Genomic DNA, 27681 nt, shown 5'->3' with positions numbered 1-27681 from the left:
ATATATACACACAGATATATATATATATCTGTGTGTGTATATATATATATATATATATATATATATATATATGTATGTATTTATATATATATCTACAGCAAGTCACTAGAGCTATGAATGATCGTTTTCCATTAGTTGTACAATTTGATAAATATGTTCATGCTGATACTTAGCTACAGAGGCTGCAGCTACCGGGGACACTATTATATCTCCATGCTCTTGTGCATGTGTGGTACTGTCACTGTAGTCAACGGGAGGGGCGGGTCATAAACATTGGTATGTGCCACCGTCACATCTCATCTTGGCTGGCAGGTAAGATAACAGGAACCCACTACTAACATGAAATTATATTTTAGCATTTTTGTTTTGCTGTACGTTACTTGTTGGACACTCAATATGAGCAAAATGTAAAAAGATGAATTGAGAAGGACTAAATATCTCTAATCTCCCCATCAATGCTCTCACGGCTCTCTTTATAGATATTCTATGTGGTAAGCAAGGGAAGAATAATGTGATATAGTTGTTGTCTTTTTCCAAAATAGTAATGGAACTTGGCTAGTGGGGTACCAAGTTGTGGAAATTTCAAGTAATGTTTTCGGTGCATACAGGCTAAATCCAAACAGAGCAGTATTTTGGCAGAATGACATTTTGCAGCAGTTGCTCCTTTTAGATTGATTCTTATTTCAGACTTGTTTCACAATACAGGTCTATCATATCATTTAGATAGGCCTTCTGTTTTAATATACCAATGTGCTGCTTGAAGAAACCAAGAATAGCGAGATCTTATGTGTCTATCTAAACTGTATAGCGTGGATGTGGGTATATACCACTAAAGTGGTGCCCTGTAATTCCGAAGACATTGTTCATTATATGAGTGACATGTTGACTGTATTTTCTTGTCATTTTGTAGAAAAGTTCTTCATACTTTATATAAAGTCTGTGTGCGTGTTATGTTACTGACAGGTGCAAGTATAAAACGTATCTTTATATCTGCAACAAAGTACCACGATGACTTCTGATCATTTTTCCATCTCTCTTTTCAATTTGGATCCTCTTTATAAAGGTAAATTCTTTAACTCCAGGTCCTGAAATCCTTCTGCTTTCACGTTTAGTTTCCACCACTGGGATTTAGTCTTGGTATCCTAGAGATCTAGACCGCTTTCCAACCCTCACCATGAATGTCACATTGGGCTATTTCCTATGTTTAAGGTCCTTCTCTGTAGGTTTGGATTCCCCTACAGAGTGTCCATTCCCTGTGCTATTCATGAAGATCTTATCCATGCCCTTTAGAGACTCAAGTAGGTAGTTCTGGAAGGCAGTGAGAGCTGCACATATGGCTGGTCCTCCAAACCCGTGAGTGATCAAGCTGAAGTGAGTCAAGCAGCTCTGTACGCCAGGCTCAAGGATAAAAGAAGGACGGCTGTTTCCCAATGGAGAACGATCCTGGGCCAATAAGTCAGCAAACTCCTTGCAAATCTGCCTAAAATATATAACACAATATTAAAAATTAGAATGGTAACTGCAATAACACATCCATAGGTGAACATGACAACAGAATATGGGACAACAACAATTCTATATGGTGTAATAGTGGCGGGGGATCTGTAAACATCTGAGAATAGTTACATTTAGGAAAGCCTCCAGTGCTGTTTCATATGGCTAAAGACCTGAAGCCTTTATTTTTTTTGTTTTCTCTTAGCTTTAATAAATATTAAAATCTGAGTCTTATCATGCCATCTAATCCAATTTCTTACCCCCAGAAGTGTCTTTTTTCTTAATTTTTCCCCACAGCATGTTCCTCTGTTTGGGAGCAAAATTGGGCGGTACTAGAATGATGTCAATCAAGCTGTGCTGCCATCTCCATGCCCGCTCACGACACTACTAGATACTATAGTACTAGCAACATTGAAAGTAGAGCTTGCTGACCGCTCGTCTCAACCAGGCATACTAAGCATGGTTGAGACAATCCGCACTTGTCCTCCCCGCAATCTTTGTATGTTCATCCCCAATTCTATCCCTCTACTCATCCCCTGCATCTACTCCACCCTCCATGCTGATGTTCCAAAGTAAATTTTCCTCTATCGTCCCAAGTTCATCTCCGTGTAATGCACCAATCGAACTTAAATGCTACCTGGTTAAAAATTGAGCTGGTTCTAACGTCCACACTGTTTTCTCTATATTTACATATGGAGAAAATAGTGGGTTTAGAGCAAGCACAGTTTTCAAAGCCTTGATAAGTACACGACCACTACCTGCGCTATGCTGTTATAATGGCGGGCTCCAGGGCTACTGTGCATGCCCTGGAGCTGTCCACATATCTGAATAAAGCTGTAGAGAGGTGACATGCTCCCGTGACCCCAGCCATTCTTTATAGTAGTAGCAAGGGGAAATAGGGTGCAAGCGCGGCCACCACTAAAAGAATGCAGCGGTGGTCGCAACCCTAGGCAACGAGTGAAATACAAAGAGCCAGTTGGAGGAGGATTATCTAAAGAGCAGTAAAGATTAGAAAAAGCAAGGTATTTGCTTAAGTGGCTAACTTTTGGTTTACTAGCATTTGAAATATGATTATGCAGATGGAAAAACCCCTTTAACTGTTAACCTAGGAATAATGCACGGCACCACATAGTGCAGGTAAAACCAGGGGAGAGTGAAAGAAAGGTCGAGACAAGGTTCTGCTCACCTATGCTGGTTGTGCTTGTTCAGACACAACTATGATGTAAGTATAGAAATGTGAATCGGGGGGGGGGGGGGGTTGCTGCTGCCTTGGTCCAAACCGGTAATAATGGCTATCACCGCAAAGTATAATATCCATTAAAAATTTATAGGACCATGAACGGCGCTGCTACACATATAGCACAGAAGACGTCACAGCCGTTCTTTGGCAGCTTTTTCAAAAACCACATTGTATTTAAGGTGCCTTACTGTTGGTCTTATGTATGGCCTGAGGAAGGCGCTAGTCCAGCGTTGAAATGCGTAGCCTTTATTCATTAAAAACACCTTTATTACTCCCATCTTCTTCTGAGCTATATGTGTAGCAGCGCCGTTTATGGTCCTATATATATATTTTATGGATATTATACCTTTAACTGTTAGGCATTGCAATTTGTCTTACTGACACCCAAAATAGTATGGCATATATCACTATGTTGATAAAGCTCTTTATCTACAAGTCTTATCCCCAGTAGTCTAAGTAATTTTTCCAGCTAGAGTTTTTCTATGGTTCTTGGGAAGTGGAAACATGTAGTCTTGTATCAGAGAAATTATATACTAAGTATTCAAACCACTAATCTCCAAATAAATTGGTTACTTCCTATTACTGGCTTTATATCCCACAAAACAATCCTAAACATGCAAAGTTTAGTCTAGACAGATTTATCTCACAATTCATAATTAAAGTATATACAGATCATATGCAGGATGCCATCATCATTTTTGGCAGTTGGGAGTAGAGTCCATGTTTTTACACCGGGGGTCCAGTAACTTTAGTTATGTCTCTGTCGCTATATACTGAAGTTTAGCAGAAGGGTTAAGTCTAAACATGAAAATAATGGGGGGAATTTATTAATTTATTAGCGCAAGTATTTTGGCATAGAAAAGTAGCAAATGATGGCGCACCTCATATTTGCGACTTTTCTCGAAGGGGCGAGATTTAGCAGCAAGTCTAAAGCTAGAAAACTGTGCAAAGATTTAATTCTCTGGCTTTAAGACAGCCCAAGATGCACCAAATTGATTACATATTCTCTCTTAATAAATCTCACCCTGAGTTTTCAGGGTGAAATCTAGTGTAGACATTTTTAGTAACTATACACATCTATAAAACTTGCACAATGAGTCAGTGGCCAATAGCAACCAATCATATATCCTTGCTGATATTTTTATGTTTTTATTTCTAATTTAAAAATGGAATCAGATATCTGGCTGCCAAGGGCACCTTCTCTGTTAAACTTTGCAGTAGTGGTCCTCCAATTCCATAATACTGTCAAAAAAAGACTAAGCCTTTCAGCCTAATGTGACTCTTGATTCACCAGTAAATAGTAATACAGACTGTATACTTACTTTGTAGCAAGAAGCATGTTTTTCCGCGTGTGGAGCTCGGTAGGATCAGAGTGTTGTCGGCATAGGTACTCTGCTGCAGCTTTTGCTGGGAACTCCGTCTCACAAACATAACCAAAATCTCTAGCCAGATGGACAGCCTCACCTGCAGATGAGAAGAGTCCAGTCAGTACAACAGTGCAGATATTACCATGACACAACTAAACCTATTACACTTCTATGTAAGTAAACACCTTTGCATTGGTCGTTGACAGATTTCCATTATACCCAATATAATCCTCAAACAACCAGTGAACGATATGCATCATATTTCTGTGTAATAACATCTCCATTCAATGTGTAAGTGATAGAATATAGTCACTATAGGAACAATTCTGGTGAACATTTAATAACTCCTGTGACACAATTTCAAAACTCTATTTTGAAACTTTACCCTGACCGTAGCCAATTCTTATAGTGATCAAAATGGAAACTTTCCAAGAAAGAATCTGCTCGCCCTTGCCTGGTGACCCCTCAGTAACATCATCATCAATGGTGAGGTAGTATTGATACAAAGCTCTGTAAACTATAAAGTGGTTGTCCACTTTCAGCAAATTAATGTATTATTTTTTTTTGGTGTAAAATTAAAAGTTATACAATTTTCCAGTATATGTTTATCCGTTCTTTATTAACTCCTCTCGGTTTTCAAGATCTCTGACAGTCGTTATTCAATAGGATAATTCCTTGTTTACTTCCAGTGGATAATAATCTGTCCATGGTCATGTGATGGACACACAGGTGCTGGAATCATTACAAGAGACAGCTCTGTTAACTGTATTGTAAATGTAATCAGTCCTGCACCTGTTTGTCCATCACATGACCATGGACAGAATTTTATCTGCTGGAAGTAAACAATAAGGCACCATGCACACGACTATGCCGGTAATCACGGTCCCCGATTACGAGCACGGTCCGAACAAAGCAAAAGATAGGACATGGCTTTCTATGGCCTGGACACCTTCCTGCAAATATATGGGAAGGTGTCCGTGGTCAATAGAAGTGAATTGGTCCGCAATTACTGACAAATTATACAGTTGTGTGCATGGGGCATAAATGATCCGACTGAATAAACAACAAACAGAGATCTTGAAAACCGTTAGGAATTAATACAGAAAGTATATTAGAAAATTGTAAAAAACTTTTAATTATACAAAATAGAACATTAATTTGCTGATCCCGGACAAGCCCTGTAAACCAATCATCATCTTATGTAAGTACTATGTGTGTAATATTACATTTTAATTTCTGTCTAGCTCTCCTTATTCCTCACAAACCAACAACAACACATGATTAAAAGTAATTCTGCATATCAGCCCTAGGCACAGTGATTTGCATAAACACCGAACGAAGGAGAGGACATATTCTGTCTACTGAAAACTGCTGGTGATCAGGAGACTTATGTCATAAAGTGAGCAGCTTCCATATTCTGCCCAGGGTGCCACAATGATAGATTAACACTACAATGTCTATCTCCATACTCTGCTCCCTCTATATCTTTTCACATGCTTCTAAAATGGTTTAGTAAAGAATTGGGTGATCAATACTAAATAAACTATTCCTTCACAATGAACTACCTGGGAAATAGCAAATAAATCTGGATTTTCATACACTCGCCTGAAGTTGAAACCGTGACTTTATGCTAAGAAACTAGAAGTGATGGTGGCCAAGGACATTTTCCAATATTGTTAAAGTTGCGTTACTATGGCAATGACTTTTAACGTGATAAATAATTCTGATCAAAGGCTTGCCTCCAATAAAATGCTTTACCACAAGTATTACTACGTGCAGCCAGCAAAGTGGTAACAACCATCTGCAGAGAAAATGATCAATTGTATCTGCAAAAGTTTCCAACCAATAAACCAGATTTTCTACTGAAAGCGTGAATTTTGCTTTTGGTCACTTCACTCTTCCAGTTTCTTCAGTTGTAAGTTGTCTTTTGTATTTCTTACCCTCCACTAGAGATGTCAGTAGAGTCACATTGGCAGCTTTACGTCTTCCTGCCGGTAGATTCAAGCCAATTTTTTCCAACCTCTCGCGAAGACAACGACCTCCATTCTTTGATTTTGCCCTATAGCAAACAAAAGTTATTGACTTGTTAAGAAATCTGAAAATCGGACAGTAAATAATATAAATTTAGAAATGGTTTGACTGAACTGATCAGGGCAAGGTTACTAAACAAAACTAGGTGGACTTGAAGGTACTTTTTGTAGCTTTTGTAGATATAAGTGAACAATAGTAAAGCAAATATGTAATACAGCTGAACAAATAGAAAATGTATACAGACATACATAGTCTATGATCCTTCTACTTCACACAAGGCTGGAACGAATACCATAAAGCAACTTTTTTTCAAAAATTTCTACAAAGTTATCCATTAAATGAAAAAAAAACTTTCTTGGGTGCTCCTTCCATGAAATGACCATATTCATATCTGTGAATGATGTGGGACACATCAAGAAGCAACTTTTTGTTTTGTAGTTTCCCCACTTCCTAATATCCTTTGCTAAATATGGGTGATCCATTGTTTGTTTTTTTTCCCCTTCTGCATGATCTGTTAGGTGCAATTATCTCATATTGCATTACTACATTCCTTTTTTGTTTTCATACAATAGTTAATTCATACACAATTTGCAAAGAAATATTTGATACGTCTGGTATTTCACACATATTTCCAGGCTTCGTGAGAAAAAAAAAATGAAGATACCTATTTTACACTACATTGGAAATAAATTGGAGAGCCATTTTTTTTTTGTTTTATGGAGAAGTACAAATCCATGTTGGTTCTTGTAGACCTTCATTACACTTGTGAACCTTGTCCTGGCAAAGAATATACACTAACAATAATAAATATATTTTTTATCATGAAACATGTGTCCAAAGTGTGACAGTGTACATGAATAATCCTCACTAACCTCCGTAGTACTCCTCCAAGCAGAGATGCATTAAGACACTCAGGAGGTGACAGGCGTCTCTGGACCTCTCCCACTGTCACCTTGTATTTCGACGTGGAACTTAGCAGAGACAACCGTCCAGGGACAGAACAGAAAACCTCATTTGGATTTGATACTCCTCCTATGAGGCCTTCTTTATTCAATGTAAGAGCGGACATCATGCTGTTGTGCTTGGATGGCATCGGAACTGTGGAGCAACAAACAAGATTATGAATTGGTCAGTATCTTCCTTAACTAACCAGACATCGGACACATTAGATCATGCTATAGGAACAAAATGTCTTTATATCAGTAAATATATACTTCCGTGTGTACCATGTATAGTATGTATATTGGATTACTGCTTTATTGAATTACTGCAAATATTTGATATTTATCCTGGAATTCCTATGATATATTGATGAACAATATGTATATTTCATATAAATCTAAATCCCCAAGCACGTCTATACCATAAAGATAATATGTCTGCTATGGGACCCTTGGAGAGATTTGACCCTACCCCCAGTTGGTCATATCTCCTCTATTGGGTAGGGAGAACCTGTGCAGGACTCTACTCTCCAGAGGAACTTCATTGTTAGCAAGCAAGAGGGTGGTAAATTGGCTCAAGGGTCATGGAAAGGGTATGAAGAGGAAACAAACACCATGCCCCTTATTATGTAGTCTCCTATCTTCTTTGGACAACACCACTGTCTTCGACTGATACTAAACATGAAAGCGACAAACAGAACTGTACATTCAAGGTTTATGACTGGTTAAAATAAAACCATCATTCTGTAAATATTTAACCATTGTTAATGTAAGGAATTGGATCTTCTTATTAAATTGGTAAGCTGCACCCAAACTACATATTTCTCCCCGCGAGCATAGCCTTGATTTATATTTTGATCATTTGCTGATCATGAGATCCACTAGAAGATCCAGATTTCTCACTTACTGACTACAAAAATACCAGCACCAGACCCTCCGCAGTTACGAAGATCAAGCTTTTCTTCCGGCCTGCTTCTTCAATAAAATTATTCCCAGCTTGTCATCCTCTTACATCTGTTCGCTCCCTATCGCATATGTTTTCTCCATGTTTTGAACCTACTCACTCACTACTCCACTATCTGCGCGCATCTTAAAAAAAATAGTCAATGCATAAAATGTAATTTGTTCTATGGCTTATATATTATATAATGAAATGGACACAACAAAAATAGTTCGACATCTTCTCTGCTGGGGAACAGCACACTGAATGTAAACTGGAGTGAATCTGTAATGCCTGAACCAGGGAATCTACGTAACAGGCAACACCCTGGAGCAAACATGACCAATGACCAATGTCAGCGTATTCTCATCTGTATTCAGGATGCAGGTTTTGCATTTTGCTCACAATTATTCAAGTGTTACATTTTAGTTATTTTCTCAAAAGAAGTCGTACCTAATATTTTGGTTTAGTTTGGAAGTTTGATTTCTTTGTATTATAAACTTGCAGAACTCCTTGTTCTAAATCAAGTAAAGGGAAAAAAGTGCAGCTTTGTCATGACCGACAAGCCATCTAGGATGTTGTCCTTTCTTGTTAAAATTAAAATTCCTTCTAGGGCAGCTAGAGTTGCAACCAATATGGCTGTCATTACAGCTTGCCCAGGTTTATGAATGGCAAAATACATCTAGTTCATAACTAGGCAGAATTGCCATCCAAGACTATAGAAAAATGTGGTCAACTTCCTTGTGGGAGCTAAATTGGTTGCCCAGAAACTGCTTGCCCAGAAATAGATATGACTATGAAGTTTGCGTGGATTTCCTTTGGGTGCTACAGTCTCCTTCCACAGTCCAAAAACATACCGATAGGTGAAATGCTATGAAATTGTCTCCAGTGTGTGTGAGATAAAATAATTAGAGTGTGAGCTTCATCGGGGACAGGGACTGATGATAATGGTGATCTCTGTATAGCACTGCAGAATATGTTGGCGCTTTTAAGCACTCTGAAATAAATAGATAAGGGCTGAATAAAATTTGAACGAACACAGACTACTTTATAACATATGCTAGGAGAAATGAAATATTCCATGCAGCAATAGCAATAGACAGAAAGCCATGACTAAGGACGCAGATCGCGTCTGAAACGCGTAGGCACCCGCCTATCCCCTTCAACTAGCCATATTGACTCTGAACAAATACAGATTGTCTATTTTTAACACCCCTTGTCGCTAAATAAAACTTGGAAGAAGTTTCCAATTTTAACAGATATTCCTGGTCTTAGCGCTGGATCCTTTTCTATTTCTTATTGCCTTATCCATTACGTGTGCCGACACGAGGACCCGGGCGCTACAGACAGTGTGACATCTATACTCAGGTGAGATGGAGGATCCCTCCCTTTTTTCTACTGGCACACATGTACTCAGAGGTAATATCAATTTTCACATAGGGATTCTGACTCATTTCCAAGAGGTGTGCGATTAAATGAGAATTCTACAGAGGTAAAGTTTAGGTCCCTTATGACTGACATTGTATCAGATCATTGGAGCAATGCTTATGTTTACCAGCAACAATATCTATATTCAACTCCCCTTCCCATAAGCAATCCTCTTTGCTGTCACCTGTCTGGATACATAATTGTGATTGTATATCTTATTATTTACAAATAAAACAAGTTCACCAACTAAATCTGATCATATGTACTCAGATATGTAAGAGAAATGATACGTGTTTCTGGCACCTTGTGACAGGACTGTATTAATAATTAAAAATCTACCTTTAAATAGTCCTGTCCTGGTAAATGACAATGTACTTGTAAGGGGGTAAAGTGAACTTGGACATTGCTCGGCACCCCTTACACAGTAATGTACCTAAATTGTTCTCCCTTTACTGCGCATATGTACTGTTGATGTCTCGGTGAAAACTGTCATGTGCCATGTCCTAACATGTATTTGTTCACAGGTATTGTGCCCTTAAGAGATGTTGTAATGTTTACGGATGGGCACGGTGGGCTGGCAAGGCTTCTGGTCAGAATTGCAGACGTCGTGGGGGGCGGAGCTAGCGACGGACCTGAATGGACGTGTGCTGCTGAGCTCCGTAACTACCGACAGCTCATTTATCGAATAAGATAGCGTGTTGCAGCCAACCATGGTCAAGATTGGCAGCAGTAAGTCCAGAGACGACCAGGATCTCAAGGAGTCATGGAGAAGTTCGTGAAAAGGGGGCCGTTAGGTGCAGGCGGACATGAGGCCAAGATGGCGCTGTCCTCCTCTCGCTCCCGGGAAGAAGGAGTAGCTGGAGCAGCAGACGATAGCAGCGATGCAGGCAGCACTTCGACCGACTTGCCACTCACTAGAGACTTCTTCACAAAGGTACTTAATAAGGCTTTGGAGCCCCTGGTTAGAGATTTGGCAGACATTAAACAAGATATGAGGCAAGTGGGGCAGCGGGTAGAGAAGTTGGAGGCTACTCAGGCGGCAATGCTAGATTTTAACACGCCAGTCACACACTGCTTCTCCTCGTGTCAAAAGCACTTTAATTCAGTATTCCGGGCCCTAGAAGACCAGGAGAATAGGAACCGCAGGAACAACCTGTGTTTTAGAGGTGTGCCAGAATCCATCCCTGCTGACGCTCTGATGGAAACTATAAAGGGACTTTGTCGCTCGCTGATCGGCCCTAATACGCCTGCGGACATTGTTCTGGAGAGGGCTCACAGAGCTTTGCGCCCTAAACCAACAGCCTCTGATCCTCCGCGGAATGTAATATGTCGATTTCTGAACTACACGGATAAGGACGCTGTGCTGACTAAAGCGAGAAACATGGATGCTCTTACTTTACAAGGTTCTGTTATCTCTATATATCAGGATCTGGCATCTAGTACCCTTCAAAAACGTCGTCATCTGAAGCCACTTACTGATCATCTGAGGAATAAAAATATTATGTATCGCTGGACATTCCCGTTTGGATTATCATTCTTCTATGAAGGTCGTCGCATGCTTGTTTCGTCCGTGACGGACCTGGAGTCCGTATATGCGCACCTGGATATAGAGCCTCTGGATTTAGAAGACTGGGATCCGGTCCTGGATTTGACATCTCTCCCTGCTACAGCTCACTTGACACCATGGGAAGATGTTCCAGCTCCTAAACGTCAATGCAGCAAGAAGAAATCGGGACGATTGGGCTCACGCAGATTAGTTGGGGAGAGAGAGGATCTGCCTTGAATTGCGGCGTGGTAACTCACGCTTTATATTCCTATATTCTTTATTTGGCCATGGTGTGGACTGCTATGGCTAGATGAGCTGATTGTGACAATACATGGTTAACTTACCAGATTCCCCCTGGTGGAAGGTTCTATGTGAACCGTTACTGTTCTTGTTCTCAGTTTTGGGGTACTGTCCCCCATCTTTGTTATCCATGTTTGGTTTCCCCTTTCCCGTCATGTCATTGGTACTTTATGTCCTGTCCGCGTGCTTTGTCTATGGTCCTGCAGTATTATGGAAAATGTGTAATATATCTCTTGGCTCACCTTCATATGGTAGCAGAAAGGTCATATGTTGTGCAATTGCCTGTCAGGTTTGGAGACGCGATAGTGTAACCTGCCTCTGCACTGTAATATGGCTGCCCTGAAGATAGTGTCATATAATGTGAGGGGCTGCAACTCCCCCTCAAAGCGATGCCAAATTTTTTCTTTTATGAAGAAAGCAAAATGTGATGTTCTTATGCTGCAGGAAACACACTTTAAGAAGGATCATTATCCGAATCTTTCCTTTTCTCATTTCCCGGTATGGTTTCATTGTGGCAGCAATAGTGGGGCCTCCAGGGGGGTTAGTGTGGTTTTTGGAAAAGCCGTACCATTTGTCTGTTTATCTACCACTCTGGACCCAGAGGGCAGATACATTATATTGAAGGGTAAGATAGGCACTCAAATGGTCACTTTTGTAAATTTATATGCTCCTAATGTTGGACAGGTATTGTGGTTGAGTAGGGTCCTACTGGTGGTGGATTCCGTGGCAGAAGGTATGACTATTATAGGTGGGGACATCAACCTGGTTATGGATCCTTTAGTGGATTCGTCTGTTAAAAAATCGGCTTTATCGTATAGAGCTCTGAGGAGGGTTAAGACTTCTTTGGAGGATCGTGGCCTGGTTGATGTCTGGCGATGCTTTCATCCAACGGAGGCGGATTACTCCTTTTATTCTCATGTGCATAATTCCTATCAAAGATTAGACCACTTTTTTTCTGCACAAAACTAACCTTCAATACTGTAGAAACACAAGTATAGGTTCCAGAGTGCACTCAGATCACGCACCGGTTTTTCTGTCATTGCAGTTAGCTAACACACAAGGCAGATCGCCAAGGTGGAGGCTAAACGATTCGGTATTAGGGCGAGGAGACGTAAAGGAGAATATTAAAGGGAAGTTGGAGGAATATTTTAGACTTAATGCTTAGCCAGACACTTCCCTCCAGGTAGTTTGGGATGCTCACAAAGCCTTTGTAAGAGGGCACCTGATCAGCATATGTTCTCATATAAAAAAGGAAAGAGATAGAGCTGTAGAGGTACTTCTGTCCCAGATCCAGAAATTAGAAAAACTCCATAAACGGTCCCTGGCTAGCCGACACTTGACTGAACTAAATGACCTTAGATCCCAGCTTAAGAACTTACTTAACGCCTCGTCGGCTAAATACTTTGAGAGGTCCCGACAAAATTTTTACACTCATGGCAACAAGGCCTCTAAATTTCTATCCAAAAGGGTCAAACAACGGCAGGTTAACAATCACGTCCATATGTTAAAGTCACCGGATGGCAGCTTGACTTATTCGGCCCCTAGAATCGCTTCTCTGTTTAGGGACTTTTATCATAATCTTTATAACCTGGAGAAATCGCTACCCTCGGAGTGTCTGGCAGAGAGACCTGGGCTCATATCCTCCTTTTTAGACTCTCTCTCTCTCTTCCGGTCATCTCCGAGACGCAGGGGGCAGTGTTGGCAAAACCATTTACTTTGGCGGAATTGGAGATAGCAGTTAAGCAGTCCCCAGTGGGTAAGTGCGCGGGGCCAGATGGTTTATCTATAGATTATTATAGATCTTTTGGAGAGATTCTCCTCCCTCACTTATTATGCATTGCAAATCTTACCACTGAAGGAGTGCCTTTATCTGTAGATATGTCAAGGGCATATATTTCCCTCATTCCCAAAGAGGGGAAGGACCATACGATCTGTGCTAACTTCAGACCCATCTCACTTTTGAACACGGACCTGAAGCTGATAGCAAAGATGCTGGCGTCTCGTTTAAAACAGATCCTTCCGGACATTATTTCGCCAGATCAGGTCGGATTTGTGATGCAGAGAGAGGGGAAGGACAACTCTACGAGGGTACTGCACATATTACATCACGCACAAAAAAACAGGGTTCCAACAGTCCTTCTCAGCACAGATGCGGAGAAGGCCTTTGATAGGGTTAGCTGGAATTTTATGAGACAGACTATGCTGGCATTCCACCTCCCTACCCCATTCATTAATGCTGTTTTTTCAATGTATGCATCCCCCTCGGCGGTTATAACCGTAAATGGGGCCCTGTCCTCCCCTTTTGAAATTAGCAATGGCACCCGGCAGGGGTGTCCTCTTTCCCCCCTGCTGTTTGTCATGGTTATGGAGACTCTGATGCAGTCTATACGTTTACGGTCAGATATGGGTAGGAGGGGGTGGAACATAAGGTAGCAGCCTACGCAGATGATCTACTACTGATTGTCACGAACCCTATCACTGCACTCCTAAAAGTAAAAGAAGTACTGGACTCCTTTGGTTATATTTCTAATTTCTTGATTAAAGCGATGGGTATAGCAGTGTCACCGGAGTGTAGAGAAAAATTGAGGGCCAACTCGGCCTTTGACTGGTCGTCATCCCATATAACCTATCTAGGGATAAAGTTGTGTGCAAATTGTGATGAGTTGTTCTCCTTGAACTTCTTACCGCTACTAGCCTCTTTCCCTGACTGGTTACAACGATTAGATCTGCCTTATCTGTCGTGGTTTGGTAGGAAGAACATTGTCATGTCCTATGTCCTGCCTAAGCTTACTTATTTGATGCAGACATTGCCGGTAGCTATTCCTCGGCTATATTTCTCACGTATAATCAGACTATTTACTAAGTTTATCTGGAAGCGGAAAAGGGCACGTATTGCGAGGGCCATTCTGACTCGGCAAAAAAGAGCAGGGGGCATTGGTTTTCCAGACCCAGAACAATATTATAGAGCAATACATTTAGCTAGAGTGCTAGATTGGGTGCGAGCCCCTGGACATAAACTATGGGTGTCGTTGGAAAATGCACTATCCCCGTCACCGCTGAGGACTCTAATATTAATGGACCCCTCCCTGCTTTCGGATAGCGGCCCCTCGAACCCCTTTACACGGGCAAATCTCTCAGTCTGGAAAGGGTTTGTAGCTAGCTTAGGGGGACAACAGCTGCCATCTCCTCTGATAGAGGTAAGAGATATTATGGGGGCGGCCACAAAAGCAGTAAGGGATAGCGCTCCATTGCAGGTCAGTAGCTCTCAGATGTCGCTGGCTCAACTGCTAGATGACGAGGGTTGTCTAATTCCCCATTCGGCTCTAATGTCTAAGTTATCAATTACCAAGGGACATTTTTTGCTTCTTGCATATGTAAAATCTATTACTCTGTTATGTTGTAGGTCCACCTCGTTTCACAGAGAAGCTAACTGGTTTGAAACGCTATGTTCGCAGAATCGCACGCCAGTTAAAAGTATCTCTCAGATTTATAGGAAGATCTCTGTCCCTCCTGCAACTAAACCTCCATACTTTATAGGATTGTGGGAAAGAGATTTGGGAAGGAAATTTACTGAGGCTGAAATATCCCGGATATTGATCGCCCCACATAAAGTGTCCAGATGCATTAAGATTCAGGAGAACAGTTATAAAATACTATCCCGTTGGTATAGGACGCCAGATAAGACTTGCATGTTTGGCTCCACACATCCGGACACGTGCTGGCGTTGCGGGAGGGACAGAGGCACTTTTTATCATGTGTGGTGGGAATGTGTCCCGCTGAAAGAATGGTGGGAAAAAAATTTCTCAATAAGTAACTCCGTTTGCAAGGGAACAATTCCGGTATCACCGGAAATTGCGTTACTTTCTATTGCGGATTCTTCAGTCCCGGTAGTCCCATCTGCTTTATTCAAATTGCTGATAGTGGCGGCTCGCCTGTTAATACCCCTTCATTGGCTAACTGATACAGTTCCATCTTTAGATCACTGGACTGCGAGGGTGGATCAGATCTATAGGTTTGAGGAGATGTCCCATTGGAACTCGCATTCGAGGGACAAATTTCTCAAGATATGGCATCCATGGAAAGTGTACCGTAAATTTGTGTGATGTGATTTAATGTGAACTAAGAGGTTAAGTTATACCTTCGTATGTGGACAGTACTGCTTGTCGCGGATGTACCAATGTTTTTCCTTCTTTTTCCCCTTCCCTGGGTTTTTACCCTGTTCAATATTCTCTTCCCTGTTTCCCCCCCTTATGGTCTGTAAAGTACTTATAATATGGCATGAGATGTAATGCTTAACTGTTCAGACGAATGTCCTCTGTATTGTTGGAAAATTCAATAAAAAATGTAAATATAAAAAAAAAAAAAAAAAAAAAGAATTGCAGACGTCGTAGCGTGGTGCCGCACAAGCTTTGTACAGGGGTGGAGCCAGAGATGTTTTTGCGCTTTATGGTCAGAGTGTAGAGCGTGATTAAAGCGCGTACTATGTGACTGTGAAATAATGCAAGGGACTGACAGCGTGGCAGAAAGAATCAGAGGAGGTCTGTTAGGAGGGTTGTGCCAGCGTTCGTTGCTGCAAAGGCAGAACCTGCGTGCCTTGCTGAGTGGTTTCGGACTGATTTGAGCGTCTTGACCCTAACCGGACTGCTGGGAAACTTGGGTCTGCCGGGTAGAGAGCTCAGTGACTGAAAGAGGTCCTGTGTTAGTTTCGGGCCACTTCCAGCATGAATCCTATGCTGGTGAAGGTGAAGGCCCAGTAGACATTTTTTGAAAACAAAGGGCAGGTGAAAAACTAGTCGCCCCTGCCTGCAAGGCTGTAACCGCTAGGCTAAATGCCCTTTAGGGACTGTAACTATGAAGCTGTGTGCCAACCCTGTTACCAATATACTAAGCACCACTGTTGTAACCATTACGCTTTGTGCCCCAGCTGGAGTAAAAGTCTTATTTCAATGTACTATAGTGTGTCTGCCTCCATTACTGCACCATTCTCTGGTGGGGTTTCGTGTTAGGATCAAGCGCTACACTCACCAAAAACTGACCAATTGGTTGCCAGGGAGTGCTGACAGAGTGAGGGGTATAGAAAATCTTGGCTAGCTGACAATAATATTAGCTCCATAAAAGCTAATTTGTCAGAAACTGAAGACAGGAGAAGTCTGGGGCACAATTCGCCACTCTTACATTAGAAAGACATCACATAAGTATTCAGAAGCATTGCTGCCGTATTACAGGATTTCTTAGTATAGTAAATTTTACTTTGAAATACACCAGTAACACATTTTGTTTCTGTGGAGGGAAAGTTTAATTTTATAGAACAAGGACATTATTAAAAAAAAAGAGATCGATATATAATATTACACATCACAGTTTACAAGGCCAATAACAAACAAGCCTCATGTAAAATGCCAGCTTCAACGAAACAGACATCTGCTATCTATCATTTTTGGATACACCTAGAATATTTGGGTTTGATCTCTGCAAAAAATTAAAAAATATAACATTATTATAAATTCTGATATGCGTTATTTTCAGACCATTATTGTTACACAGACGGACAATTCAGGAAGGAAGACGGAACAATTCAGTTTCCTATAATGAATCACCACATACAAACAGGTGAGCGGGGATGATGCAACAACAATAGGTAAGCCAGCAACTTAATTGTGTCTGACAATTATAGGGGCCGTGATCTATTCACTATGGGCTCTTAAGCAGCAGGTAACACAAATAAAAAAATAACCTCCTTGGAGTGAAGGAAGAAACAGTTTACCAGATTTAATAGTTATTAAACGGAAAAATTAGGCTGTTTACATTGATAAGTATACAATAAAAGTCATTGCTCCAGGACTAAACTAGCATTGCTATTATTGTAGAGTAATATATATATGTATATATATATATATATATATACATATATATATATATATATATATATATATATATATATAATGAATACACATCATTTGGGTAAAATTTAAATTAAAATTGTATTACAAAAAAAAGAGTTTTGAGCAAAGCAGTGTGAATAATGTAACATAAATCTAGTTGTTCTACCTTTAAAAGACAAAGTGATGAATTGTTTTATATGTTCTTTTCATCAGCCTAATAATATTTGTGTGTAGTCTTTGCAAGGACAGATTCAGTTTATTGGCAGCTTTCAATAACAAGGTTAAAATGTTTGCTTATGGAGTGATGATCAAACAGAAAAGTTGGATATAAGAACCTGTGACAGTGAATCCATCATTTCCATGCTATAGTTCATGTAGGGTTTTATTACTGTAACTTTCCTGTACACTAATGTGAAAGGTATTCATGTCTGTTACTGTCAATAGCATTGTGTGTAGGACAGTCGAATGAGTTTGATACGTATACGCAATCTTCATAATTCCATCGATTTTACTACCAGCCCTGGAAGTTATAGTGTTAACAACTTAAAGTGTTTGATGTTTCTTATGGATTTGCAGTAAACAGCCAATTATCCCAGAAGCACTGCCTGGCAAATTTCCATAGGCTGACAATTTTAACTCTTTCATTTCCAGAGTATACAATGCCGATTAAATGGCAGGATGGATTTTTTCAATAGGCAAGAATAATGGGTCGTGCTAATAGGTGGCTCTACAGGAAGAGGCACCTGACCCTTTAACCCCAGCTAGCGCTATACCGGTGAACGCCATTTATCTGTATGGATCAAACTTTATATATTTCAGGGTAACTCGGCGTGCGGTAACAATGATAAAAGAGAATGTCCAATAAAAAAAATGGGAAAAAGTTATAGTTAAAGTTTATTAATAATGTTTTCTTTACTGATGGAGATAATAACCTTTTATATATAAAAAATATATACATAGTAATTTTATGTTTTGTGTGGAAATGCTCTTTACCATGTTTCAGTTTGAATTCTTTTTTTGCTTCATATTCTAAAATGAGTAATATGGAAACCTAATGCCAACGTAACCCGGAGAAGTACAAATCTGCTGCAATCCATACCCCTCTACTGTCCATTACCTTAGAGGGAAGAGTATTCCTGACCTAATCACAACACGTGCAGCCTCTCTAGCCATATCCATAGTAGGGTGTTCTCTACTAAAATGAATAGCCGTGCGTGTACATCCAGTTATTACAGTCACGGTATAGAATATCTCACATGCTGGAGGGTTTGAACAGGCAGATACATTACATCAGGTGCAGTGTGTGCTGCTTTAATTGATAGATCTTGGTCCCAAGAGTTTGTGTAATGTGAGAAATACCTCCCCTTCTCTCTGCTCCGCCATCTCCATTGCTACATCTGTCATGGGAGGGGCTCTAACTAACAAGTGCCACCAAGTAACTAATGCATGTGATATAAATGATCATCCGATATACTATAGGAATGATAAAGGGATTACCTGTATCTGCAGCGAGCAAAAGTAAGATCACCCACCGTCAAAGCACTTTGTATTTCTTTATGTAACCAATTAAACCGAATAATTTCTATAATACACAAATGTAAAGTACTATAATATATTGATAATATATGTCTGCCAGGGATGTTAAAGTGGATAAACATTTCATTTTTTGGACAGATCCAGTTAAAGTGCTAATGGTGTAATGCTTGAGGACGGCTTAAAGGGGTTTTCTGGGGTAATGTAAATAAAGCTAAGCATGCAATTGGGCTAGTGTTTTTCATGTGGAATAGATTGTCCAGTCTGTACTCCATAGACCTCTATGTAAAAAGAAATATAGAGAAAAGCATATGTCTCACATATGCTTTTCATTATTTCATTTTTTTACTCTGAAGTCACTGCAGTACAGATTAGACAATTGATGCAACAAAAAAAAACAGTGGTGCAATCCCTTCTTCACATAAAAACATACAAACTAGTGCGAATATGCCCTTAGTTATACCAGAGCTCTCCTAAAAAAAGTTTAAAAAACAAAAAAAAAGGCACCTGTGCATTTATGAATAGGCCACATAACCATATTAACAGCAGCATATTATAGAGCGGGTAAGGATTGTAGAGGAGGTGAACAAATGGAAGGATAAGGATCATTTTGGCCACATCATCATTTGAGATCCATTGTGTAATGGAACCAATTTGAGGTCTGACTATTTACAAAAATTGTGGGTACCAACAACAATTCAGACATGGGCCAGAACCAAGGAAAGGAAGATTTTGTATGATAAAGGATATCTATAGGTAGATTTACACCTGGTCCTCTAATGGGATTGGTTTACTTACAAAAAAATAAATGTGATTTAATGTTTATATGTTTTTGTGTTTGGTTATTTTGTTTATTATTTTCACTAAAAAAATTATATGATTTATTTGAAAGATAACCAGGCAGGTTTGCACATAACCATGTGGCTTTTATACAGGCAAATACCCCAATGATTCATTAACAAGATGTTTGTATGACCTGGCTGAATAAACCCCTAATATATCTAAAGGAATTAAGAGATCAGTTTACGACTTCCACTGCTTAGCCTCAACCGAGAGCACTTCTGAAGTGCAACGAAAAAGACCAATTTCTAGCCCAAAGTTCCTTGAAAATTCCCTCTTTAAATACCATATGCATTTATCACATATTACTTAGAATATATTGAAAAGAAATGCATGCTGGGAAATACATCTCCCGGAGCGAAGTGCTTCCTCATCTGTTACATTATCATTAAATGTACATGCAATCCATGATTATCGCATGCCTCTGTATGTAATAAGTACATCCACAAACAATTGCATAAAATATGGCTTCAGACACATGAGCTTTGTCAGGCTGTAAGCTCATAATTCAGACTTTATCTTTATCAAAGTGCCCTGATGTCTGCCCAGCACAAAAAAATCATTCTCTGCTCCTGATAATTACTTCCAGATCCATAAACCAATTAAACACTTTATAAAGGAAGCTTAGAGTCTCCCAAATATATACACAGCTTGCAAAATGTTGTCTCTCTGGCTGTTTATATACCATTTAAAATGCATTTGCCTAGTTCTATTAGGACACTTTTACCAAGCACCCCGGCTCATGAGGTCCCCTTTTAACTTTTAAGCAAAAGTGAAGTCCTATAGCTTTATATTTATACACATGTATATATCTATGTAGTTATTAGATATTATAATGTAATGTATATATACACACATGCACACACAATGGGAACCTTTGGCCATAAAAATCGGGCAGCTATAGCATAAACACTGGATTTGCTTACATTTTACTACCTATAATAACCAAAAGCCACCACAACAAATACACCATAACAATTGTAGTGCAGCTATGCCAATGTTAGCAGATGGTAGCCAATGAACCCGTAAACATCTGTGGTTCATACGATGTAAGCCCAGAATGATTTTAAAATTGTTTTTGGCCCACACCATTAAAATCCAACCTATTAACTAGACTTACAAGTTTCTTGGCACAATGCACAGCTAAAATGCAGTTATTGGGCACTGGTTGCCTGCTCTAGGCCTGTATTCCTAGCTAACAACCTACAATCTTAGGCCATTTTCACACTACAGTCTTTTTTTTGTCAGTATTTTGCATCAGTATTTGTAAGTCAAAACCATGAGTGGAACATAAACAGAAAAAATATAATGGAAAGATGTGTCCATCTTCCGTGTTTTGGACCAACTTCTGGTTCCGGCTTCCAATATGGATGCAAAATACTACCCAAAATACTGCCCTGTTAAAATGACCTTATATAAATGGAGGGCGTCATCTAAATAGTTACAGGTAGTAGCACTACAACTGAGTTGCTGGAGTTTTCTGCTTTGGCAAGGCAAGGGTTAAACATTCAAGAGGAACAGCCATTTTCCGAGACTCCCTTAATCAGCTCTCTGGAAGTCCTTAGTTGTGACATTGTTAGTGGTTTATGAGGCAGTAAATGCAGGGGAACAGAAAGGAGGATTTGGGGATATGAGACTGGTCTCCCGTAATTAGCTTTAATAGGAAAATCCGGGACCCTGTGAGAGACCGGAGGTTTGATCATAAGACTGGGCAGGAAATTGAAGCAGACAGTACAGATTGGAAAAAGTATTCCCCAAAATCCTGAGCCTGTAAGTACACAGCAGGGGAATGATGCAGGGATGAAGTCCTGCCACTGCTGTACTCTACATACAAGGAATGTCTTGGTATTTCAGTGTGAAGGCTGATCCATAATCATTTACATACACTCAGCTTCAAGGAAAAAAGGGCAGAACAGGAAGGATGGATTCTGGATAAATCTGAAAGTAGGCGTCTTAAAAAACAAAACAAATAAAAAACAAAAAAAACATTTTTTATATTTCTTGATTCTCCTACACTGTATATAATGATACTCAGGGTCATTGATCAATATGAATTCACCAAAAACAAAAATACATCACAACAAGGGGTCATTGCTAAGCAGTCGCAAGAATTAAACATATGGGCACCAGTAGCAATTAAAAATGTATTTGTAAAGTTTGTGTTGATAATATAAAACTTTCACCCCTCTAATGGCTTATCTATCTATCTATCTATCTATCTATCTATCTATCTATCTATCTATCTATCTATCTATCTTTATTGTATGGAGCTATAGTTTAAAACCTTGAATATTATTATTATTATTCAATGAAATTAGTAGCATAGGTGAAGGTCCCAGTCCAAAACAGTAAAAGTTAAAAACAAATACATAAAATAAAAAATAAATATATAAATATAAATATATAACAAAATACATGAGTATATAAAATAGTGTAACTGCTCTATGTACTTTGAAGATCTCATGAACGCCAGATTAACAGCTGCACAGATAAAGAAAAATAAAATCAAGCTGTAGCTGTATCATCCTAAAGACAGATTTATATATCTTATTCAGCAATTTTGACATTATTCCCATTTATAGGATGAATTTTTTGTTTTGACCACAATAGCCCATAGTCCTTTACAGATCGGATTAAACTTTTTTTTTCATTCTTCTTTTTCCTTTGAAATATAGACTATAACATTTTAGGCACAGTGATAGATAGTTACTCATCATACACCATAGGATCTTAACTGAACCCTAACAGGTCCCATCAAAATCATTTCAGCTCATACAGATTTTTACACAGTAACACTATAACTGTTATGTAACCTGCTCAAGAGATCAGAAGATTTGCTGATCTGAAGATTTGTGAAGACTACTTAAAAACAGATAGACAAATGGAGAAAGGAATCATCATGATATGGCTAGAGAAAAGAACCATAGATGGGGTAACAATTCTATATCTTGCCATTCATGGTACAGAAGATCCAGTGTATATAACTTATTTGTAATAAAACCTGACATTATTGTGAATATCTAATATTGACTGGTGTTATTATCATTGATGCCATCATTAAAGATAATGTGAAACACAATTAATGGTTTCCTACAATTCAGGTTCAGTAGAAAACCATGATGTGAGATGGAATAGATAGAAGTATATGGAATTCCAGATTTCTGCATGTCAAATCTTGTTCCTAACTGAGTACTGATGTTCAGTCATTGACATTAAGATATATGATTCCAAGCATGCAGCCAACAATAATGTCTATGTGCAGTAGTTACATCCCATGCCCAGCACTCTATGGGATCAATACATAGAAATGACAATGCAATCCTCAAAAACATTCATTAAATGGCAATAATGGAAAACTATTACATTAAGGATAGAAACTTACTAGAAGTACAATTATGAGTATTAATATAAAACATAATCAAACTTACATATAATAAAACCTAAAATAAATCATAAAATATATACTATGAATTCTGCTACTAATAATAATAATAATAATAAGAATAATAATAATAAGAAGAATAATAATAATAAAATAAAAAAATAATACTGTTTTATTGAATTACATAGAAACACAGGGTTATGATGATTCTCTAGAAATGAGCTGTCATTTCTGTTTGGAACATACTTGTTGGAGATAGAATTTTCTACTAGACAACATCCCAACATCTCTTGTTATTGACAATAATATAGAAATATGTATTATTATTATTATTATTATTATTATTATTATTATATTATTAATAAAGAATCAGATGATATACTATTACTAACAATTACTAACAATAGCAGTTATTACTGCATATGAATTCAGCATAATGCTACTTGAGGGGTACATCTACTGCAAAAATATCTTTTTTTCTATAAAATTGTTTATATTAGGTAACATAGTGTGACTCTGCTACTTCCTGAATGTAGGGGAAATACTGGTGATATTAGCACAACACTTACCTTTTTTGATGACAGACTGGTCCAGTAAGCTGACACCTGACTCATCCATCACCTGGTCAATAAGTAGATAGAAAAGATGTATTCATTTATATAGTGATATAGTACATAAAGTATATGTAGAAATACATGAAGGGGACCTAAATGGAGGACAATAGAGGACATGTGTTTATGTTTTTATATTGTGTGCCTGGCAATAAAAACAGAATACATTATTCTGGATCACTTTAGTAATTATAATTTTTTTAACTAATTAATAACTAATTAATAGTCATGGCAAATGATCTTGATATAAGCAGAAAAAATAGTAATGTAGCAGAGCTGAATTTGTAGATGTAGCACCTCTGCTATATCTGTGTATATGTTGCCCTTCATAATGAACGATTCCTCTTCCTTCCTATTATGATCAGTGTGGATATATATATATATATATATATATATATATATATATATATATATATATACATACATACATACATACATACATACATACATACATACATACATACATACATACATACATATAAAAGCCTCCCCCCTCCCATGACCCCTTCTTCCTCGGTATGATAATCAGGGACTGTCAGTATTTACTACATGTATTCCGTTTTTACAGTACGATTTCCTTTATAATCTGGGGGTAATGTTTTGAGAATTGAATTCTGGTGAAGTCACTGTGATTTCCCTGGTGAGAGTTAAGGACAGGAATATACAAGTTTCTTGCTGAATTATTTATTACTACTAGAAATTAACGGGAGCTCCCTACATTCCACATATAGTAACCCCAATAGTAAGAGGGGTTCTCCATTAGCTACAATTGTCACGATTCAGAAAGCTAGCTGGACTTGGTGTGTTTGACACTGAACATATGAAGTCTATTATGTATCTATCTATCTATCTATCTATCTATCTATCTATCTATCTATCTATCTATCTATCTATCTCTCATACTTATCTGTCTTCACTGAAAAAAAATATAACCAATTATTATTTTACTATTATGGATTTATTATGGAATTTGGATATAGTATTATTATTCATAGTTATTGTTGTAGTAATAATAAAAATATTATTTTTCAATAAAGTAGAATATTAGAGGAGTCTCTAGAATTTCCATCTTTTTATTGTAGTTAAGTAGCAAACATTGAGAAGGAATAGTCTATAGGGGTAAAACGGTTAACCGATTATAGGCAGCTAAAAAGTCAGCAGAGTACTGTATTCACCATTACTAGCGCAACTGCAGCATATAAACGACTTTTTGGCATAAGTTTTTTTTTTTTTTTTACCAAAAACATGGAGGGAAAAAAATCTAAAAAGATAAGATTCACGTTTCATTTATTAACAAATTCATTTTTATCCCATAAATTGTTACTGTATTATGTGATATGAGATGTTTGAAAATAATATATAGTTAATAAATAAATAAATGTATTACTAAATGTCGGTTTATGTGTGTAAATACCCCAAAAAAAAGTCTGGGATGGAATAGATAGATAGATAGATAGATAGATAGATAGATAGATAGATAGATAGATAGATAGATAGATAGATAGATAGATAGATAGATAGATAGATAGATAGATAAGCATTCAAACAGTAAATTATAAAGGAAACTCTTTGCACAAATACATGAATAGTAGAGTGAAATCTGGAGAGTGAAAAGCGAGTATATAGACGTCGCAGCGCCTTATAAACGGTCTTTGTCTTTGTACCAGTTTATCGTTCAGATCATCATTATAGTCTGTGTGTAAATCACCTTACACCACACAATAATGTGTAAATAATCCTACTTATTTAATTTCCATGTTTAAAAATAAGGTAAGTTTCTTTATTTCGTTGTGCTATGCCCCAGGGGACAGCGTGAAAGCAAATTGAGGAGAATGTGATCAAGGGGTTAAATAATTTTCTGCAAATTCCCTAAGCAATTCGATAATTACAGAGAAAGCGAGAATGAGAGTAATAGTGCAACACTCCCTGACACACAGATAATACTACACAAAGCACTACAAACTCCATACTACACACGGTACACTAGGACTCACGGAGGTTACACAATATACTTGTACAATAGAATGTTATATAAATGGGGCCACTATTTCATTCGTTATAACAATTTTAAATATTATTGGATTATAGAGATTTGGTCCGGTACAAGGGAGTAGAGAAATTCCTCGGAAAATGAGGATTATTCGATTACATTTCTATCAAGCATCATGTGTTATAGGAATCATTGAAATATTTACAATTCTTATAATGATCAATTCATAATAACAATAAATCAGATACAATGTATTGCTGTAAGAACCGCAGCCATCCTTCTCCATCAGTGACTATTATTACTAGTGTGGGGACCGCCCTGGGCTATAGGACCATGCAGGGACATTACATGGGACATTTATTACTGCTGATCTCTAGTAGATGGAGGGAGATACCACAGCTCTATTGTTTACACGTGATTAAGACCCTATCCCCACATGGGCACTAGTAATAATGACCCTGGTTATATATGATGTGAGATATATATATATATATATATATATATATATATATATATATATATATATATATATATATATATATACATGGCTACCCCATTTAGGGCATCGCATACACAGGTTTGGAGCTCATGTACATCAGTATATTACATTCTTTACCTGCATGTCTTCTATGTTGTGGTGTGACAGCGAATGTATAGACAGAGCACTTTCTGCCAGGCTGTGCCCACCATCACCCAGACCGGGCAGCAGACGGGGAATCCCCCCATAGTCCCTTCGTGGGTCCAGGCTGAGCCCCCTGTGTGCCTGAGAAAGCAGCCCTGCGTCCTCCTGGCGACTTCTCTGCGTGTGCCATGCCGACTGCTGGTGGTGCTGGTGGATAGGGTTTATGCCACCGTAAGGGTCTCCTAGGTGGGGGTATCCAGGCTCTTGGCTTTGCGAGTAGGATAAGGGAGGCTGTGGGTACGGGGGAGGAAAGTATGGGGGTTGGAAATCAGACGCTGGAGTGTGGCAGAGCGGGGGAGCCGAGGAGTATGCCCCCTGGTTCAGCGAGGAGAGTTGGGACAGACGGCCACCGCTGGCGACCCCATTTAGGGCATCAGAGCGCTCCTGGAAGATATAGGAACAGGATTACATTATTGGCTTCCCTAAAGCGAGGAGCTAACACTCTAATAACTTATCACAGTAACTATTCTGAATATTATACAATACTATTCACAGATCACTCCAAGACATTCCTACTGTTCCAGAACTCATCATTGACAAAACATGTTCTCTTCTTCATTTCTCTGGTCATTTGTCAAATCAGCCATAAAGTGGAGTGACTGATAAAGAGATTTAACTAGAACCCACGATTCATATGGCATGACCACTTGTCCATTTCTCTGATCAGTTTTTAGAATTCAGTCCCATCCTCTACCTACACCCATAAGTCTAGCCATAAAGTGACAAGACCAAGAGATTGATCTACAAGTATACTAGAACCCATATTTATTCTGAGATGTCCAATTGCCCATTTCTCTGGTCACTTTTCAAACATTAGATCCATCCTCTGCCCCAGAACTAAATATATCAAGAATAAAACATCTATCTATCTATCTATCTATCTATCTATCTATCTATCTATCATCCATATCTATCTATCATTGTAACTCATGCTTCTGTTTATGATATCCCTCTTCCACCAACCTCTCAAATCACAAAACAATTAGAAGAAACTGACATCTGGTCAGGTTGGCACTTCCTAAATAAATATTAAGAGATCGATAGATATGAGATCGGATAGATAGATAGATAGATAGATAGATAGATAGATAGATAGATAGATAGATAGATAGATAGATAGATAGATAGATAGATAGATAGATAGATAGATAGATAGATAGATATTCTACTTCTAGGGGAAGACGAGGGCAGCTGCCACTACTACTCACCATGGCAGAGTATGCGTGGACCAACATGTGGGCAACGGAGTTCTCAGCAGAATCCGGTAGAGAAGTATTAAGAAGAAGCACAGATGAGCCGACTGTGACTGCAGGTCCTCAGGATCAGAGACGAGGAGCTGTATCCATAGAGAAGAGTCCAGTATAGAGCCTACGTTCCCTGCTTCTAAGTCCTCCTGCTCCTCAGCCCTCTCCTTCTCTGAGCCTGAGGCATCTCCATACACTCCAGATATAGTCGCGGGAACGCGCCAGGGGGG

At 38.7% G+C, this 27681-nt stretch overlaps 1 protein-coding gene across 1 annotated transcript; it reads right to left on the bottom strand.

Moving 5' to 3' along the window:
• Positions 1-81: 81 nt before the first annotated feature.
• On the bottom strand, positions 82-27610 carry TFAP2E (transcription factor AP-2 epsilon). The gene is made up of 7 exons (XM_075850556.1): positions 27416-27610; positions 26142-26591; positions 23494-23545; positions 7005-7230; positions 6042-6160; positions 4057-4198; positions 82-1480 (listed from the first exon to the last, which is right to left on the bottom strand). Exons 1-7 carry the CDS (start codon positions 27440-27442, stop codon positions 1192-1194), a joined length of 1305 nt encoding a protein of 434 aa, XP_075706671.1. The 5' UTR covers positions 27443-27610; the 3' UTR covers positions 82-1191.
• Between the last annotated feature and the right edge of the window lie 71 nt (positions 27611-27681).

The sequence above is a fragment of the Rhinoderma darwinii genome, chromosome 2 (genome assembly GCF_050947455.1).
Source record: "Rhinoderma darwinii isolate aRhiDar2 chromosome 2, aRhiDar2.hap1, whole genome shotgun sequence".
Taxonomy (NCBI): Eukaryota; Metazoa; Chordata; class Amphibia; order Anura; family Rhinodermatidae; genus Rhinoderma; species Rhinoderma darwinii.
Note: the sequence above shows the minus strand (reverse complement) of the source record. Positions and strands in the feature narration are given on the sequence as shown.

Coding starts and splice junctions, on each gene's coding strand:
- TFAP2E (XM_075850556.1), bottom strand. CDS start 27,442: ATGTTGGTCCACGCATACTCTGCCATG. Junction 26,592..27,415: donor TCCACGCATACTCTGCCATG/GTGAGTAGTAGT, acceptor TATATCTTCCAG/GAGCGCTCTGATGCCCTAAA. Junction 4,199..6,041: donor ACTGACATCTCTAGTGGAGG/GTAAGAAATACA, acceptor TCTCATCTGCAG/GTGAGGCTGTCCATCTGGCT.